The sequence below is a fragment of the Oncorhynchus clarkii genome, chromosome 7 (assembly GCF_045791955.1).
Source record: "Oncorhynchus clarkii lewisi isolate Uvic-CL-2024 chromosome 7, UVic_Ocla_1.0, whole genome shotgun sequence".
Classification (NCBI taxonomy): domain Eukaryota; kingdom Metazoa; phylum Chordata; class Actinopteri; order Salmoniformes; family Salmonidae; genus Oncorhynchus; species Oncorhynchus clarkii.
Window position 1 is genome coordinate 44,385,291 of NC_092153.1, and position 16,434 is coordinate 44,401,724.

Sequence of the window (16,434 nt, forward strand, 5' to 3'; positions counted from 1 at the left end):
GCTGGAAACACTGCAAACTAGCTACACTTCATTTTGTTTTACCTTTTTTCAATTGACATTTCTTTGTGTACATCCATAAAATGATGCTGATTTAATGATTTTGACTGGCTGATAAAGGCTGCCTCCCTCTATCACTCAACCCGACCCCTACACGTTCATTACTAGGGGACAGTTGGAGATCGAATTTGAATATTGAAACAATGTTGCAAATGTCAGAGAGACAGACAGTAAGGTTTAATACATCTCTGCTGTTAAAAACGAATTGTTAATCTAAAAGAAATGTGAGATAATGTCTAGATGCTTTTTATTGTGTAGATCAAGTTTATAACTTCCCTGCTGGGGCTGATGAGAAAGTTGATTGCGCAGTCAGATGGAACAGAGTAAATAGGCATTTTAATGTCATAGATTTAGCCTGTGGTATCTTGTGGAATAGACACCGGCTGGAATGCGCTTTTAACCAATCAGCATTCAGGATTAGACCAACCTGTTGTATAAATAAGAAATAAAACATGAAATGTGACAGAAGAAAAAAACAAAAACACAAGAATGCAGTTATTTACAGGTTGTATATACAGTACAGGTCTTATATACAGGTCTTATATACAGATATTTTATACAGGTCGTATATACAGTACAGGTCGTATATATCGATCTTGAACATCATTGTATCTGTGGAAATAAAGATAAAGAAAACGATGAATACACAATACAAGTAATACTCAATGAGAAGATCTCAATTGCATAATCCTCGCATCCTCTCACTTTGTCTCCTTCTCAAAATCCCTTGGATGAGAACGCCTTCTGAGAAGGAGACGAGGAGAAAGGACATGAGAAGTAATTGAGATCTTACCATCTTATAGGATCAGTTCTTTTGGAACATATAGTCAGGCAAGAGCATAGCCACTCATTAGGCTTAGGTGTTGAACATGGAATAATTGAGCTGCTCTTGTAGTTGGCCCAGGCGGGGCTTAGAATTGATTTCAAGCTTTTAAATCCTATCTTTTACCTTCACTGTATGCCAGTGTGCAAGGGGAAACTGTTGCCCCTGTGCAATGCTCTCTCGCTCTCTCTCTCTGTCTCTCTATCTCTCTCTCTCTCTCTCTCTCTCTCTCTCTCTCTCTCTCTCTCTCTCTCTCTCTCTCTCTCTGTTAGTCTGTGGTGATGTGTAAAACACAGCCCCAGTCATTAAGGCCTTTATTGTTCCAGGGCAGAGTTGCCGAGAGAAGACCCACATTGTGACTCGCATAAACTTTACATTGTTCTGTCTGGGGTCAAGCGGCGCAGTCCCTTTTGTTTTGAACTTCCTCAGAGAGAGAGAGAGAGAGAGAGAGAGAAGCAAAAACGCTTTTAGCTTAGAGCTAGAATACATTCATGTGGTTTCCAGTGTCTTCAAAGAGATTAGCATCAGACTGTAGGGTTCAGCTCAGGACATCAGCTCAGGCGGATATGATTTCGGCTTAACATAATTTAACTTTTGTGGGCTCCCGAGTGGCGCAGCGGTCTAAGGCACTGCATTTCAGTGCTAGAGGGGTCACTACAGACCCTGGTTCGATTCCAGGCTGTATCACAACTGTGATTGGGAGTCCCATAGGGTGGCGCACAATTGGCCCAGCGTCGTCCGGGCTAGGGTCTGGCCGGGGTAGGCCGTCATTGTAAATAAGAATTTGTTCTTAACCGACTTGCCTAGTTAAAAAAAGGTTTAAAAACAAATTAATTAACGATGTAGCCAGCCATCATGTGCATAGAAGCGTGGCTCTTGAATCATTATTACTCAGTAGTAAATCTTAAACACATATACAGTTAATTGGTCCATAATAATGTCTCTCCGGATGTATGCCAGCTCTGATGCTGCTCGTTGTTAATGTTCAAACCAGCTGCTTGTAAAAGAGAAGTGAACTTCAGTGGCCTGGTAGACTTTTACGACTTTAAACAATGCTAGTTTTGCTATTGGCCCTGTGCATTTACAGTGGTGAGCCTTGCCCAGAGCTCAGCTGATGCACTCTCCTATAAAACAAGTCAGAAAAAGCCTAGCAGTCATTCCATAGTGCGCTGCTTGTCCCAGTCTGCTCAGGGAAGTGTTTGTCTGGAGAGCACCTGGTTGAGCTGTATGCTTCGTGCCTCTCCACTCTTCTGGAGGTGGGTCAGTGTGGCATGGCTGGCATAGCAGCTGCCTGTTGGGAGGGAGAATACTTGAGCCTAACTTAGCCATGTTAACAGATGAAACTCCTCTCTTGTCTTTTGACCATGTGTCCACTCTGAGAATCTGCTTTGAAGTCTGTTCCCACAGACCTGCCTGTTTGGCCTTTCAAGATATCAGACAATGTGTGTAGAGGAGGTGTTGAGCAGTGGCTGCATCCTGCTCTCATTCTGCTTTACTCTGGTAGTGGAATCTTTTGGACTTTTTGGAGAGAAAGGAATGGGGTTTGGAGAGGAGGCCTGTGACGTCCATTCCTCCCTCCGTGGCGGCGGAGTATCGCTCCCTGGCGTGCTGTCAGCCGGCAGGCCTGGGATCCCTCCCAGACCATCCCTCATGAATTTCTCAGGAGCCAGTGGTATTTTTAGCGGACCCAGTTATGTAACGAGCACCTGTCATGTGATCTCTCCACGGAGAGGAGAGGAGAAGAGAGGGGCACGGACAGCGAGGGAGTGGGAGGAAGCTCAAAACTTGCCTCTGGCTGGGTCCTGGAAGTGAATACGGCAAAGACGACTGACCTTGTTTTCAGCATAACACACGCACACACACATGCACAGATGTGTATACACACACACACACACACACACACACACACAAACAAACAAACAGTTATTCGACTGACTTTGTCCTTGTGTTGCACAGAGCAGAGCTGGGACTAAGCCACCAAGTTAGTGCCAGGTAAGCTCATTATGAAGCTTCACTGAGCCACAACGATCTGATGTCACACTTTCCGTATTATGTAACTGTTAGTATTGTAACGCTTTAGAGCTCTGCCTCATCTCCCTGGGGAGAAGAATGTGTCTGAACATGTCCAACAGGTGAAATTACTGCAGAGGGATATCCCTCACTGGAGGCCAAGAACATATTATTGTTTGCCCCGTTAATACTATCATTACAGCAATTGGATGAGCCAGTGCTTGTAGTGTTGGCTGCTTTTTTCTTTTGAATCAACATTTAATGTAAACAGATCTTTAACTGGATCTACTTTTAAAAGTGATGTAATTTACAGTAAACCTATGTGTTACTGTAGGTATATTATAGTAGGCATCTTACATGGACAACACTATCCACGTCCCATCCCTCCCTCCTTTTTAACCCTACTCTTGCCTCTCTTCTCTCCCACCTCCTCTCTCCAGGTACCCTGGATGGTCACTTGTCAGCTCTGCTGTGGATCGCCATGCTGGTGTCCCTGGCCATTGTCATCATCCTGCCCCAGCCCCACGGCGTCCGGGTCCTCATCGCCTCAACCATCCTCCGCCTCATCTTCTCTGTGGGCCTGGAGCCAACCCTCTTCCTCCTAGGGGCCTTCAACGTAAGTGTGTCTGCAAGTGTGTGTGCCTCTGTGACTGGATGGGTTTCTGGTCACTGGGTCCTTGCTTTTACGCCTGCCACGTTAGGTTACAGTAGCCTCTGTGCCCTCAAACACCCCGTCCAGTGTCCTCACCTCGCCCGTATGTGAGGTGAGGTGTGTAGTGCGTCACTGTGGGATTCCACAGAGCTGTGGCACTCTTGTCAACCAGGCCAACTAAACACTAAATGACATGTCTTCTAATGAATAAATACCTGTTGGATAGATGCATGACTCATGCTTTTACACAACATATTTTTAAGTCACCGATGTCAACTTCACTGTGTTCAAGTCCACCTCTTGTTGACCTGTATCTATGCCAGTCTCTCTAAGTTGGTTGTGTTTGTCTTCTATGCCTGGTTGTTTCTGAATATCCCTACTTTGTTTTTGCATGCCAGTGTTTACCTTTTAAATTAACCTGGCAAAGTTGTTGCTCAATCCCTCCATGTTTTCCACTGTTCCTCAGGTGGGCAATAAGATGATCTTCTTGATGAGTTTCGTGGGGAACAGAGGGACGTTCACGCGGGGCTACAAGGCCATGATCATGGATGTCGAGTTCCTCTACCACCTCCTCTACCTGATCATCTGTAGTCTGGGCGTCTTCGTCCATGTCTTCTTCTACAGTCTGCTGGTAAGAACTGGACTCACTCACTCACTCAATCACTCAGCCCCCCTGCTTCCCACTAAGCTGTGTTTTTCTCTTGTCTCTCCTGCAGCTCTTTGACCTGGTGTACAGGGAGGAGACGCTGCTGAATGTGATCAAGAGTGTAACCCGTAATGGCCGCTCCATCCTGCTGACAGCCGTGCTGGCTCTTATCCTGGTCTACCTCTTCTCCATCGTGGGCTACATCTTCTTCCAGGATGACTTTCTCCTTAACATTGACAGGATACCTAATAAAACACTTGGTAAGGTCAAAGAGCAGGCGCTCCCTATGTCACTTAAAGTTCCCAAACAGAATGGCTTCCTCAGTCTATCCTCCCCACCCTGATTGTCACATTTAAAACTTGCACCAGGTTTCCTGCTGTAAATTAAGTCTGTAAGGCCTAATATGGTCCCTCGTTTGCAATAAACAATGCTGAGCCAAATAAGGCACAAAAGTTTCTCCTGACCCTATGTTTTCCTGTTTGGCAGAGAGTGGAGCCAGTATGGTGGGAGAGTTCCTATCAGCAGAAGTGTGTCGGAAGGACAGTGGGGAGAACTGCTCCACAGAAGCTGTTGTGGATGGTATGTGCTCAAGAGAAAGGAAAATGTGTGTGCGCGGGCTTCTGCATCCTCACAGACCCCTAAGTCTACCCTCCTCCAGAGGAGAAGCTTCCCATAGTTCCACTGAGCCGTAAATGTGTACGGCCGGGCAGTCATGAGATTAGGGCTGGTTTAGGGAGAGGCATGAGTACCCGAATGACATCAAAACTCCATCTTTAACCAGAAATCTTTTTTCTTTTCAAATATTGTAGAACTATTTGTCAAATGTATTTCATAACTCTTGTCAAAGTTAAATGTGTTACATTGAGATAGAGCGGGGTTAACTATCACATTACAACTTATTTATTTAAGATTTTTTAAATATTTAAAATTGAAAAATATAAATGGAAAATATTTGATGGAAAATGCTTCTGATTGGCTGTGGGGGGGTTGTTTCAAGCACATAGCGAGAAGTGGGCACTATCAGCATGGCTGCCAAATGGTGTGAGGTTTCAAAGTATTTTGATCAAACTGATGAGATTTGACCCATGTGCAATGCAAACTATGCAATATCAAGCTCTCCTATCACAGCACAACTAGCTCCATGAGATATAATACGCACAAAGAAGGGGGCCAAGCAGCAGAAATCTCGCATCACTTCTTTTGCCACTGCAAAGCGCCGTGATCCCTTACTTAACCTACCTTTTATGTAGTCCTTTTGATTCCTAACATAAGGCTACAAGCAAGCGGCACGGCTGAGGCTACTGCCTTTTTGATGATTGTGTTCCACGGTGTAATATAAACAGTTGATATTACGGTTTCAATAAATGTATCTTAAATTGCACCTTTCTTTTCTCAATATATGTGAGGACATTTTGCAATTAGGATTTGTTATCTGTAATGGTTATGATAAATTACGCATTGTTGTGCACAGTTGGCATATAGATAAATGGCAGGTAGTCTAGCGGTTAGGAGTGCTGGGCCAGTATCCAAAAGGTTGCTATTTCGAATCCCTGAGCCTACTGGGTGAAAAATCTATCTGTGCCCTTGAGCAAGACACCTAACCCTGGGCTAGGGGAAGCACACAGGGACTTAGGCCATGCCGTGTGCGTCTGCTGCTGGAGGACCAGGATCCAGAAGAAGGGGAGAAGAGGTCAGGGGTTAATTGCCATCAGGCCCAGGGCAGGTTGACGGGTTCGCTCTGAGAGGGCGCAGGGGGCAGCTTGTTGGGATCCAGGCATTCTAACGGACCCTGTAAGACTTCTTTAGAAAAATCTCCCAAATCAAAGACGACCTACATGCTGCCTTAATGTGCTCAGACAACCTTGTATGAACCTTGTCAGGCTCTGGGGATTCTGGGTTAAAACCTCATGGAGGCCACCGCCACCATCACCACCATCCAAATTAATGATGCTTGTCTGGTGACTTGTTGTTTTGTGAGAACAGTTTGGAAGGGTCAGATCGGTATTGTCTGTGGTTCCTGTGCTGGGATGAGACAGGCAGTGGAAGTTTCTATTGAGTGAGATGTTTTGTTTGCACAACATTTTCCTAATGGACGAGTTATTGTTTTCTCCTCAAGGCAGAATTAGCTATGAGGTCTTGTATATGAGAAATGTGGATTTGAGTTAGAGGATGTCGATTAAAAGGGTTTGTGGATTTGTTGTGGATATACTATGTGCAATACATGTCCCCGATGTCCCTCTGTAGCTGCCATAGCCACCCAACCGTCGGCAGTAGTGATCGAGGACAAGGAGCGGTCATGTGACTCTCTACTCATGTGTATTGTCACTGTCTTGAGTCACGGCCTGAGGAGTGGAGGTGGTGTGGGGGACGTCCTGCGGAAGCCATCCAAAGAGGTACGCAAATGCCCATGTTGAACACAACACCTAAGGCTGGTACATTTATCTTATAATTGTGTTACTGACAATTATGGACAATAACCGTGAACTAAAAATACTAATTGTCTTATTACATTCATTTTAGGAGAAGTGGGGATTCAACTTTATATTGAAGTGGATAAACTAGTTTACCCAATAGCAGTTTTTTATTTTTACACAAAGTGGGTAAAGTTGGTCCTTGTTTTACGAGCAGAATGGCACGGTGGGGGGGAGAAGCTTAATTTCAAAAACCTCCAAGCGGTAAAAAACATTCGTTTTTGAGACAGGGTTGTCACCAAAGCTGTGTTGTATTTGTAGCTTGTTTTCAAAGATGCATTACAAGTTCAAAACATTTTTCAACAAAAATGACAAATATGACAATAACCGTGTCCATTTGCAGGACAAGTAATCGTTCCATAATCGTCACAGCCCTAACAACACCAAAACATTTACATGTCCCACAGTTCCAGACTTGGGAAGAAACAAATACATTTTAGCTTCATTACAATCTCAATTATTGGGACAACTTTGCTGTAGTCGTGTTTCTTAGCCACAGTCGTCTTTGACAGTTGACTATTTGTAATGTTCAGATGTGTTATCAAACTTTTTTTTTCTGTCTTCTGTGTCTTTGGTAGGAGCCTCTGTTTGCTGGCAGGGTGATCTATGACCTGCTCTTCTTCTTCCTGGTCATCATCATCGTCCTCAACCTCATCTTCGGAGTCATCATCGACACCTTTGCCGACCTCAGGAGTGAAAAGCAAAAAAAAGAGGAAGTCCTGAAGACGACATGCTTTATCTGCGGTGAGTGGCCCTACCTGGACCTGGCTTGGCTCTTCTGGCCTGTGTCCAATGCTAGTGATCAGTGGGCTGACGCTCGGCCTGAGACTGTCTGCTAAGCTATCATGGTGGTAGCTACCATTTTGAGCTTGGGTTGGAATGACTAGTGTTTGTGGTCTGAAGAGTCGGAAGCAGTGCAATTTCAGAACAAGGTTTGCAGTGCAGCGAGCGTTGGAGGAGGATGAACAGACATTGCAGATGAGTGGTCTCAACCTGCACTTTAAGCCTGTCTGAGGCTGTTAATGTTGCATGCCTCACAGCTGGCCTGTGGCAGAATGGGGGCTGTTTTGCACATCTCAGCAGTGTAAACAACAGAACGCCTTCTCTTCCCAGAACCAGAATGGTTAGTCATGGCTGATGTGTAGGAGTAACTTCCTCCTGTTGCCAATGCAGATTCTTGACCATGTTGGTGTGCTGTGCAATGCAATGGCAATGTACTGGATCACATCACCATATACAAGCTATTACTGCAGCTTTAGTTACTGTAGCCTATCCATTTTAAAACATTTTCCATTCCATGTTAGATATTGCAAGCATGATTGTAACAGGTTGGTGTTACTATAGGATGATTCCAAGCCAGCGGGAGGAGAGCATATATTTTTGTATCTCTTAACAAGCTTTTTACATTTGTATCACAAACCATTTTCGGGGGAAAATCATTAAGAAATTGGGCATCTTAGGGCCTTTTTAGACCTATACATACATGCCTCCTGTAAGACCCTTGTATCTGTGAACGGTACATGATACAGACATAAAACATCTCGGTACATTATACTCCTCATAGTGTTCTATCAAATATGGAGAATGTCTAGATTCTGAAATACAAATTTTCACATTCAATTATTCAACATAAAAAATATGAATATCTCAAAACTACCCTTTTTGATTTAGCTTATTTTTAGACATATTGTTTGTAACAAAATACTCTTCACACAAGTCATATTTCCAGAGTGGTACTTTTATCATATGATTAATTTTATACATAGAAATTGACATTATAGGTCAATAACCAATCACAGCCAAACAATAATTGATCATAACATACAACATAAATTGATCATACCTTCAGAATTAGCAGAGAGCCCACTCTGGAAATGTCATGTACTTGTAGAGTATATTGTTCCAAACAATATGGGCTCTATTTTTGGCTTCCGTTAAGCCAGCACAATGGTCAAACGCACACTCATTTGCAATTGACCTGTTAAAGCCGACCCTCTTCTATTTCCCTAGTGCCAGGATTGAAAATTTCCCCGTTTTATATGAGCTCACTTGTTCTGAGGTGTGAGGGTTGGAAATATCTGAGATGTGTCCCTAAAAATGTGTGCCAAAGTGCCAGTTTCAGGCAGCACTGGTGGGGATATTTAAGACCAACGAAAAGCTGGTTTTAGCAGGTAACACGGTTGGTGATGGCATGGCTTTTGACAGCGGAAGCGCAGCCAATCCAGCCGTGATGCACAGTGCCCATAAAAACAAGAGTTGTAAACCTCGTATTTAGAAACATACATTAGAAACAACATAGAAACAGTTTCTTTCATTTGATTAAAAACCAAGCATAGCTTCCCCTCTCGATGAAGGCATTTTTTATTCATCCTGCCAAATGCTTTCGCCAAGTAGTCAAGACTATCGATAAAGGGTTTGGCTCTTGAGACTGCTTTGAAATAAATCTTAATCACCTAAGCTTGATTAAAAGATCAAGTTTGGGAGCAGCAAAATATTAGGTGGACTTTTTTTTTATCTATGTAGGCTATTGTGCATTGCATCGCAGTGCTAGTTGTGTCACTAGAGATTCTGGGTTCGAGTCCAGGCTCTGTCACAGCCGGGCCGCGACTGGGAGACCCATCCCCATGGGCGCACAATTGGCCCAGCGTTGTCTGGGTTAGGGGAGGGTTTGGTCAGCAGGGATGTCTTTGTCCCATCGCATACTAGCGACTCCTGTGGTGGGCCAGGCGCAGTGCACACTGACATGGTTGCCAGGTGTTTGGTGTTTCCTCAGACACATTGGTGCGGCTGGCTTCCGGGTTAAGTGGGCATTGTGTCAAGAGGAGGATGCACGGCTCTTGACTTTCGTCGGTACGGGAGTTGCAGCAACGAGACAAGACTGTAACTACCAATTGGATGCCACAAAATTGTGGAGAAAAAGGGGTACATTTTAGTTTTTGTTTTCAATTATTTAAAAAAAATACATTCAGCAAACACTGGATGATTTTGTTTTACTGTTGCTGTTACTCGTTACTGTAGTCTATGCTATTTAATAAACCGTATCAATCCACAATGGACTAGGAAGAGAATATTCCATACCCCAAGCCGAATTGGAGTTGATGACAATGCAAATATCGTCAACAACCTACATAACTTGAGACAACAGCATACAGTATTAAAGGGACATTTAAACCATTTTCAACTTCATATTCATCATCTCCAGCACCACCCCAACATCAACATATGTGACTCACCACCTGGATTCGGTCCTATGTAGCAAAATTTGAAATAGTGTTTTTGTTTTACATTGGATAAAAGCTATATAGTTTTTATCCAATGTATATCATACACTACAGTTAAGGAACAATGAAAAAGTAATTCTGCTTCGAAAGTTGATAAACTTGTAACCCCACTTTGGCCCTTGAATGTTTTGGTATGCCAACTGGAGAGCTCTTCTTTGTCTACACCCATTCAGCATCTTTCACACCCTCTTAAGCTTTGGCCCCACTCATCTCTTTAAGGATTCACCTGTGAGGCCATGTTCTACACAGAGTGAGTATTGTAGTAAACAACCAAAGATTTCAAGACTAAAAGTGGTAAAAGCAGGAGCGTACAATAAGGAAACTCAAGGTAAAAATACACTATCTAGTACTTGGCCTATATCCTAAACTGACTTTGGTGCAGGTCATGTTGTTCTTCACTTTACTATCTCTGGTAAACACTCACTATATCAAATACAATGTACAGTGCCTTACGAAAGTATTCGGCCCACTTGAACTTTGCGACCTTTTGCCTCATTTCAGGCTTCAAACATAAACATATAAAACTGTATTTTTTTGTGAAGAATCAACAACAAGTGGGACACAATCATGAAGTGGAACGACATTTATTGGATATTTCAAACTTTTTTAACAAATCAAAAACTGAAAAATTGGGCGTGCAAAATTATTCAGCCCCCTTAAGTTAATACTTTGTAGTGCCACCTTTTTCTGCGATTACAGCTGTAAGTCGCTTGGGGTATGTCTCTATCAGTTTTGCACATCGAGAGACTGACATTTTTTCCCATTCCTCCTTGCAAAACAGCTCGAGCTCAGTGAGGTTGGATGGAGAGCATTTGTGAACAGCAGTTTTCAGTTCTTTCCACAGATTCTCGATTTGATTCAGGTCTGGACTTTGACTTGGCCATTCTAACACCTGGATATGTTTATTTTTGAACCATTCCATTGTAGATTTTGCTTTATGTTTTGGATCATTGTCTTGTTGGAAGACAAATCTCCGTCCCAGTCTCAGGTCTTTTGCAGACTCCATCAGGTTTTCTTCCAGAATGGTCCTGTATTTGGCACCCTCCATCTTCCCATCAATTTTAACCATCTTCCCTGTCCCTGCTGAAGAAAAGCAGGCCCAAACCATGATGCTGCCACCACCATGTTTGACAGTGGGGATGGTGTGTTCAGCTGTGTTGCTTTTACGCCAAACATAACGTTTTGCATTGTTGCCAAAATGTTCAATTTTGGTTTCATCTGACCAGAGCACCTTCTTCCACATGTTTGGTGTGTCTCCCAGGTGGCTTGTGGCAAACTTTAAACAACACTTTGTATGGATATCTTTAAGAAATGGCTTTCTTCTTGCCACTCTTCCATAAAGGCCAGATTTGTGCAATATACGACTGATTGTTGTCCTATGGACAGAGTCTCCCACCTCAGCTGTAGATCTCTGCAGTTCATCCAGAGTGATCATGGGCCTCTTGGCTGCATCTCTGATCAGTCTTCTCCTTGTATGAGCTGAAAGTTTAGAGGGACGGCCAGGTCTTGGTAGATTTGCAGTGGTCTGATACTCCTTCCATTTCAATATTATCGCTTGCACAGTGCTCCTTGGGATGTTTAAAGCTTGGGAAATATTTTTGTATCCAAATCCGGCTTTAAACTTCTTCACAACAGTATCTCGGACCTGCCTGGTGTGTTCCTTGTTCTTCATGATGCTCTCTGCGCTTTTAACGGACCTCTGAGACTATCACAGTGCAGGTGCATTTATACGGAGACTTGATTACACACAGGTGGATTGTATTTATTATCATTAGTCATTTAGGTCAACATTGGATCATTCAGAGATCCTCACTGAACTTCTGGAGAGAGTTTGCTGCACTGAAAGTAAAGGGGCTGAATAATTTTGCACGCCCAATTTTTCAGTTTTTGTTTGTTAAAAAAGTTTGAAATATCCAATAAATGTCGTTCCACTTCATGATTGTGTCCCACTTACTGTTGATTCTTCACAAAAAAATACAGTTTTATATCTTTATGTTTGAAGCCTGAAATGTGGCAAAAGGTCGCAAAGTTCAAGGGGGCCGAATACTTTCGCAAAGCACTGTAAGTGTATTTGTCACATCCACAGGATACAGAAGGTATAAACAGAACAGTGAAGTGGTAACTTATATACACGACCGGTCAAAAGTTTTAGAACACCTACTCATTCAAAGGTTTTTCTTTATTTTTACCATTTTCTACATTGTAGACATCAAAACTATGAAATTAACACGCATGGAATCATGTAGTAACCAAAAAAGTGTTAAACAAATCCATATATATTTTAGATTCTTCAAAGTAGCCACCCTTTGCCTTGATGACAGCTTTGCACACTCTTGCCATTCTCTCAACTTGCTTCATGAGGTAGTCACCTGGACTACATTTCAATAAACAGGTGTGCCTTGTTAAAAGTTAATTTGTGGAATTTATTTCCTTAATGCATTTGAGCCAACCAGTTGTGTTGTGACAAGGTAGGGGTGGTATAAAGAAGATTGTCTTTTACCAAATAGGGCTAAGTCCATATTATGGCAAGAACAGCTCAAATAAGCAAATAGAAACAACAGTCCATCATTAGTTTTAAGGCATGAAGGTCAGTCAATACGGAAAATTTCAAGAACTTTGAAAGTTTTTGAAAGTGCAGTCGCAAAAACCATCAAGCGGTAGGATGAAACTGGCTCTCATGAAGGCTGCCACAGGAATGGAAGACCCAGAGTTACCTCGGCTGCAGAGGATAAATTCATTAAAGTTAGCAGCCTCATAATATGCAGCCCAAATAAATGCTTCACAGAGTTCAAGTAACAGACACATCTCAATATCAACTGTTCAGACGAGACTGTGAATCAGTCCTTCATGGTCGAATTGCTGCAAAGAAACCACTACTAAAAGACACCAATAAGAAGAAGAGACTTACTTGGGTCAAGAAATACGAGCAATGGACATTAAACCTGTGAAAATGTGTCCTTTGGTCTGGAGTCCAAATGTGAGATTTTTGGTTCCAACCACCGTGTCTTTGTGAGACGCGGTGTAGGTGAACGGATGATCTCTGCATATGTATTTCCCACCATAAAGTATGGAGTAGGAGGTGTAATGGTGTGGGGGTGCTTTAATGGTGACACTGTCTGTGATTTATTTAGAATTCAAGGCATACTTAACCAGCATGGCTACCACAGCATTCTGCAGCGATACGCCATCCCATCTGGTTTGGGCTTAGTGGGACTATCATTTGTTTTTCAACAGGACAATGACCCCACACACATCCAGGCTGTGTAAGCGCTATTTTACCAAGAAGGAGAGTGATGGAGTGCTGCATCAGATGACCTGGCCTCCACAATCCCCCGACTGTGGATTATTTCAACCAAAATAAGATGTTTGGGATGATTTGGGCCGCAGAGTGAAGGAAAAGCAGCCAACAAGTGCTCAGCATATGTGGGCACTCCTTCAAGACTGTTGGAAAAGCATTCCAAGCAAAGCTAGCTGATAGAATTCCAAGATTGTACAAACTGTCACCAAGTGTGGCTATTTGAAGAATCTTTGTTTAACACTTTTTTAGTTACAACGTGATTCCATATGTGTTATTTCATAGTGCTGATGTCTTCACTATTATTCTACAATGTAGAAAAGAGTACAAATAAAAGAAAAACTCTTTAATGAGTAGGTGTTCTAAAACTTTTGACCGGTAGTGTATTTGCATAGTAGCAATATCAAAAACATTAAGTGTCCAAAAAATATTTTTTTTAAAAATATTTTAGAATTATTAGGTGACGCTTACCCAGACACACTTGTCTAAATGAATGGGTCATGTGAAAGAAATGTCAAGACATGTTCATGAAATACAATAGATGGCTGTAATCACCCCCAGACACACCTGGCTAACTTGATGGGTCATGTAATCATCTGACGAAGTTGAGTTTTTTGTTTAGACATCGCTAAACAATGAATCGGCATAATCCCAACTCATACTGCTACCAATACAAACGTATTGCCATACAGTTTCTGTGGTATGAATCTGCAGGTAGCTAAAGCTAACCAACTAGGTTCAATTTTAGCTAGCTAACATTAGGCTACAACTAGCAATGTAAATGGTTTTTGATTCGAACAATATTACTACACCGATCATACACGTAGCGTAACGTTAGCTAGCGAGTCAGCAAGCTAACGTTTGCTAGTTAGCGAACAGTAGGCTTTAACTTGCAATGAAAATTACTTTCTGCCAAAATTAGAAACATATAATTTCTGAAAATGTAGCTGGACTCTTACATGGATGAACGCTTCACATCAGACGGGAACCATTTAACTTAATTTTGTTTGTAGCTTCATCTTGTTTGCCAGCTTTGTGTCAAGTCACTCCGGTTCACACTGACTGTGACATGTGCATAAAGTAGCCCATCACAACTTTTTCCAACTGATCTGTCAATAGCACCTGCTAAATTCAGGGCATCAATGTTGTTGAGAAAAGTACCAAAACTTTTGTAGTTCTCGATGGCTAACATTATATCTTTCAAGATAGCCGTGGTAGAAAGGATTATCAACACATACTGAGCAGCTAAAGTTATAGACAGAAGCGCGCTACATGGCAGACCAATCCAAAGTCATCTTCCGGCATGTCCAGCCCATCCATTATCTTAGCCAATTCATGGCTTGCAGGAAGGTTCCTGTCTTTTTCCGTGGCTAAACCAAATACGCTCATAATTTAACAATTTTATTTGTATTTACTGACGGAATACAAGTTTGTTATTAATGCACAAGAAAGTTCACAGGAAGTTCACCGAGGACATTTCTGCAAAGACATTCAAATGCCTCTCCTGTGAAGTAGTGATGTGCGACATACGCCTAGCTTCCTGAAATGGGTCATGTGAAAATGGCGCATTTCTATGTTTTGTAGTAAAAAAAGATAGAAGAAACGTGTTTCCAAGGACATCATCGGTGTGCATCATGTGATTTTAACCAATTATGAGTAGGCATTGCGTACTAATTGCCTACTAATTGGTTGATAATGTCATTGGAAACACTTATCTTCATCTTATCTTTTTTACTACAAAACATAGAAATTCACCATTTGCACACATGTTGATGTTTGGGTAGTGCTGGGGATGATCAATATGAAGTTACATTTAAAAAAATATATTTTCCTTTAAGCCATGAATTGATTGATTTGGCCAGTGAGTGGCCAAGCCCTCGTCACACCTATCATTTATTTATTCATCAAAACAGAGCCCTTTTGTGCCACCACCAGCTATTGCACTCATAATTCCAGCATTGAAAATGACAAGAATATTTCTGAAACACCCCCAGACCTATAGCACTACTGCCTGCCCTAAAACTGACCGTTGCTTTAGGTTTGTTAAAATCGAACACTGTGTCTTAAAATTAACAAAATCTAAAAGTGTAGTTTGGAGATATTATTATGTTTTAATGTTTATTAAATGAATGTGAGAAAAAAAAAAATCAGAAACGATACATAATGCATAATTTAGGGCACACTATGATGAGTATATTGACACTATGCCTTTGTCTGTATCATGTGTGTTTTACAGATCATAGGGTCTTACAGGAGCCATGTATAGGTCTGAAAGGGGCCTAAAATGTACACTTTCATAAGGATTTTCTCCAAGTGGTTTGTGATGCAAATGTAAAAAGCTTTTCAAACATCCTTCCTCCAGATGAAGATCCTATGTGAAAATTGCCAGAACAATCTGAGATACCAAAGATATTTTGAACCACCCATTTAGCAGACGCTTTTATGCAGAAAGCGACCTACAGTCATGTGTGCAAACATTGTATGTATAGGTGGCCCCGTAGGACAAAGGGGAATGTAAAAAAAAACTAGCTTATGTGAGACATTGAGAACCTGTTGAGTGTTAAGTCCCTTGGCCTATTCTATTCTCCCTCTGAAATGCATTGTGTTCTTTTCTCCAATGACGCAACTTCCCCGTGCTATTGTTGTGCAGTCAGTCATTCCAACTAAGGTTATGACAATCACCAGACTCATAATGATTGACCCATTATTGCCACACATGCATTGTTTGTTTACAGATGAAGAATGCAGTAACTGCCATGCATTTGTGTCTGCTTATTTGACCATTTGTTTTTTGTATGTCCCCTCGTGTGCAGGCCTGGAAAGGGACAAGTTTGACAACAAGACAGTGACATTTGAAGAGCACATCAAGGTGGAGCACAACATGTGGCACTACCTGTTCTTCATAGTGCTGGTGAAGGTGAAGGACTCCACAGAGTACACAGGACCAGAGAGCTACGTCGCTGAGATGATCAGGGTACGACTAGACTACTACGCATAGTACCAGCCAGCTTATTACGAATGAGATTACACATGAATGATTTTACACATCAAAATAGGCAGGGATGTGGTCATAAATATATCTCGAACAGGGAGTTTGCAGTTCTGCATGACTTCATCAGAGAGGCTCACATATCTGAGCTTTGATCAAATGTGTCTCCTGCGAATGCAGGTCAGCTCCTATACTAGATAAAGAAAGACA

The 16,434-nt window shown here is 42.1% G+C and overlaps 1 protein-coding gene across 1 annotated transcript in view; it reads left to right on the forward strand.

Moving 5' to 3' along the window:
- Positions 1-16,434, forward strand: part of LOC139413352 (inositol 1,4,5-trisphosphate-gated calcium channel ITPR1-like) — a 143,317-nt gene that overhangs the window by 112,998 nt on the left and 13,885 nt on the right. The window contains exons 54-60 of the mRNA XM_071160611.1: positions 3,331-3,506; positions 4,009-4,173; positions 4,259-4,448; positions 4,675-4,767; positions 6,433-6,581; positions 7,238-7,403; positions 16,049-16,209. Of these exons, the coding sequence (XP_071016712.1) occupies positions 3,331-3,506; positions 4,009-4,173; positions 4,259-4,448; positions 4,675-4,767; positions 6,433-6,581; positions 7,238-7,403; positions 16,049-16,209 (1,100 nt within the window). The remainder of the gene's footprint in view (positions 1-3,330; positions 3,507-4,008; positions 4,174-4,258; positions 4,449-4,674; positions 4,768-6,432; positions 6,582-7,237; positions 7,404-16,048; positions 16,210-16,434) is intronic.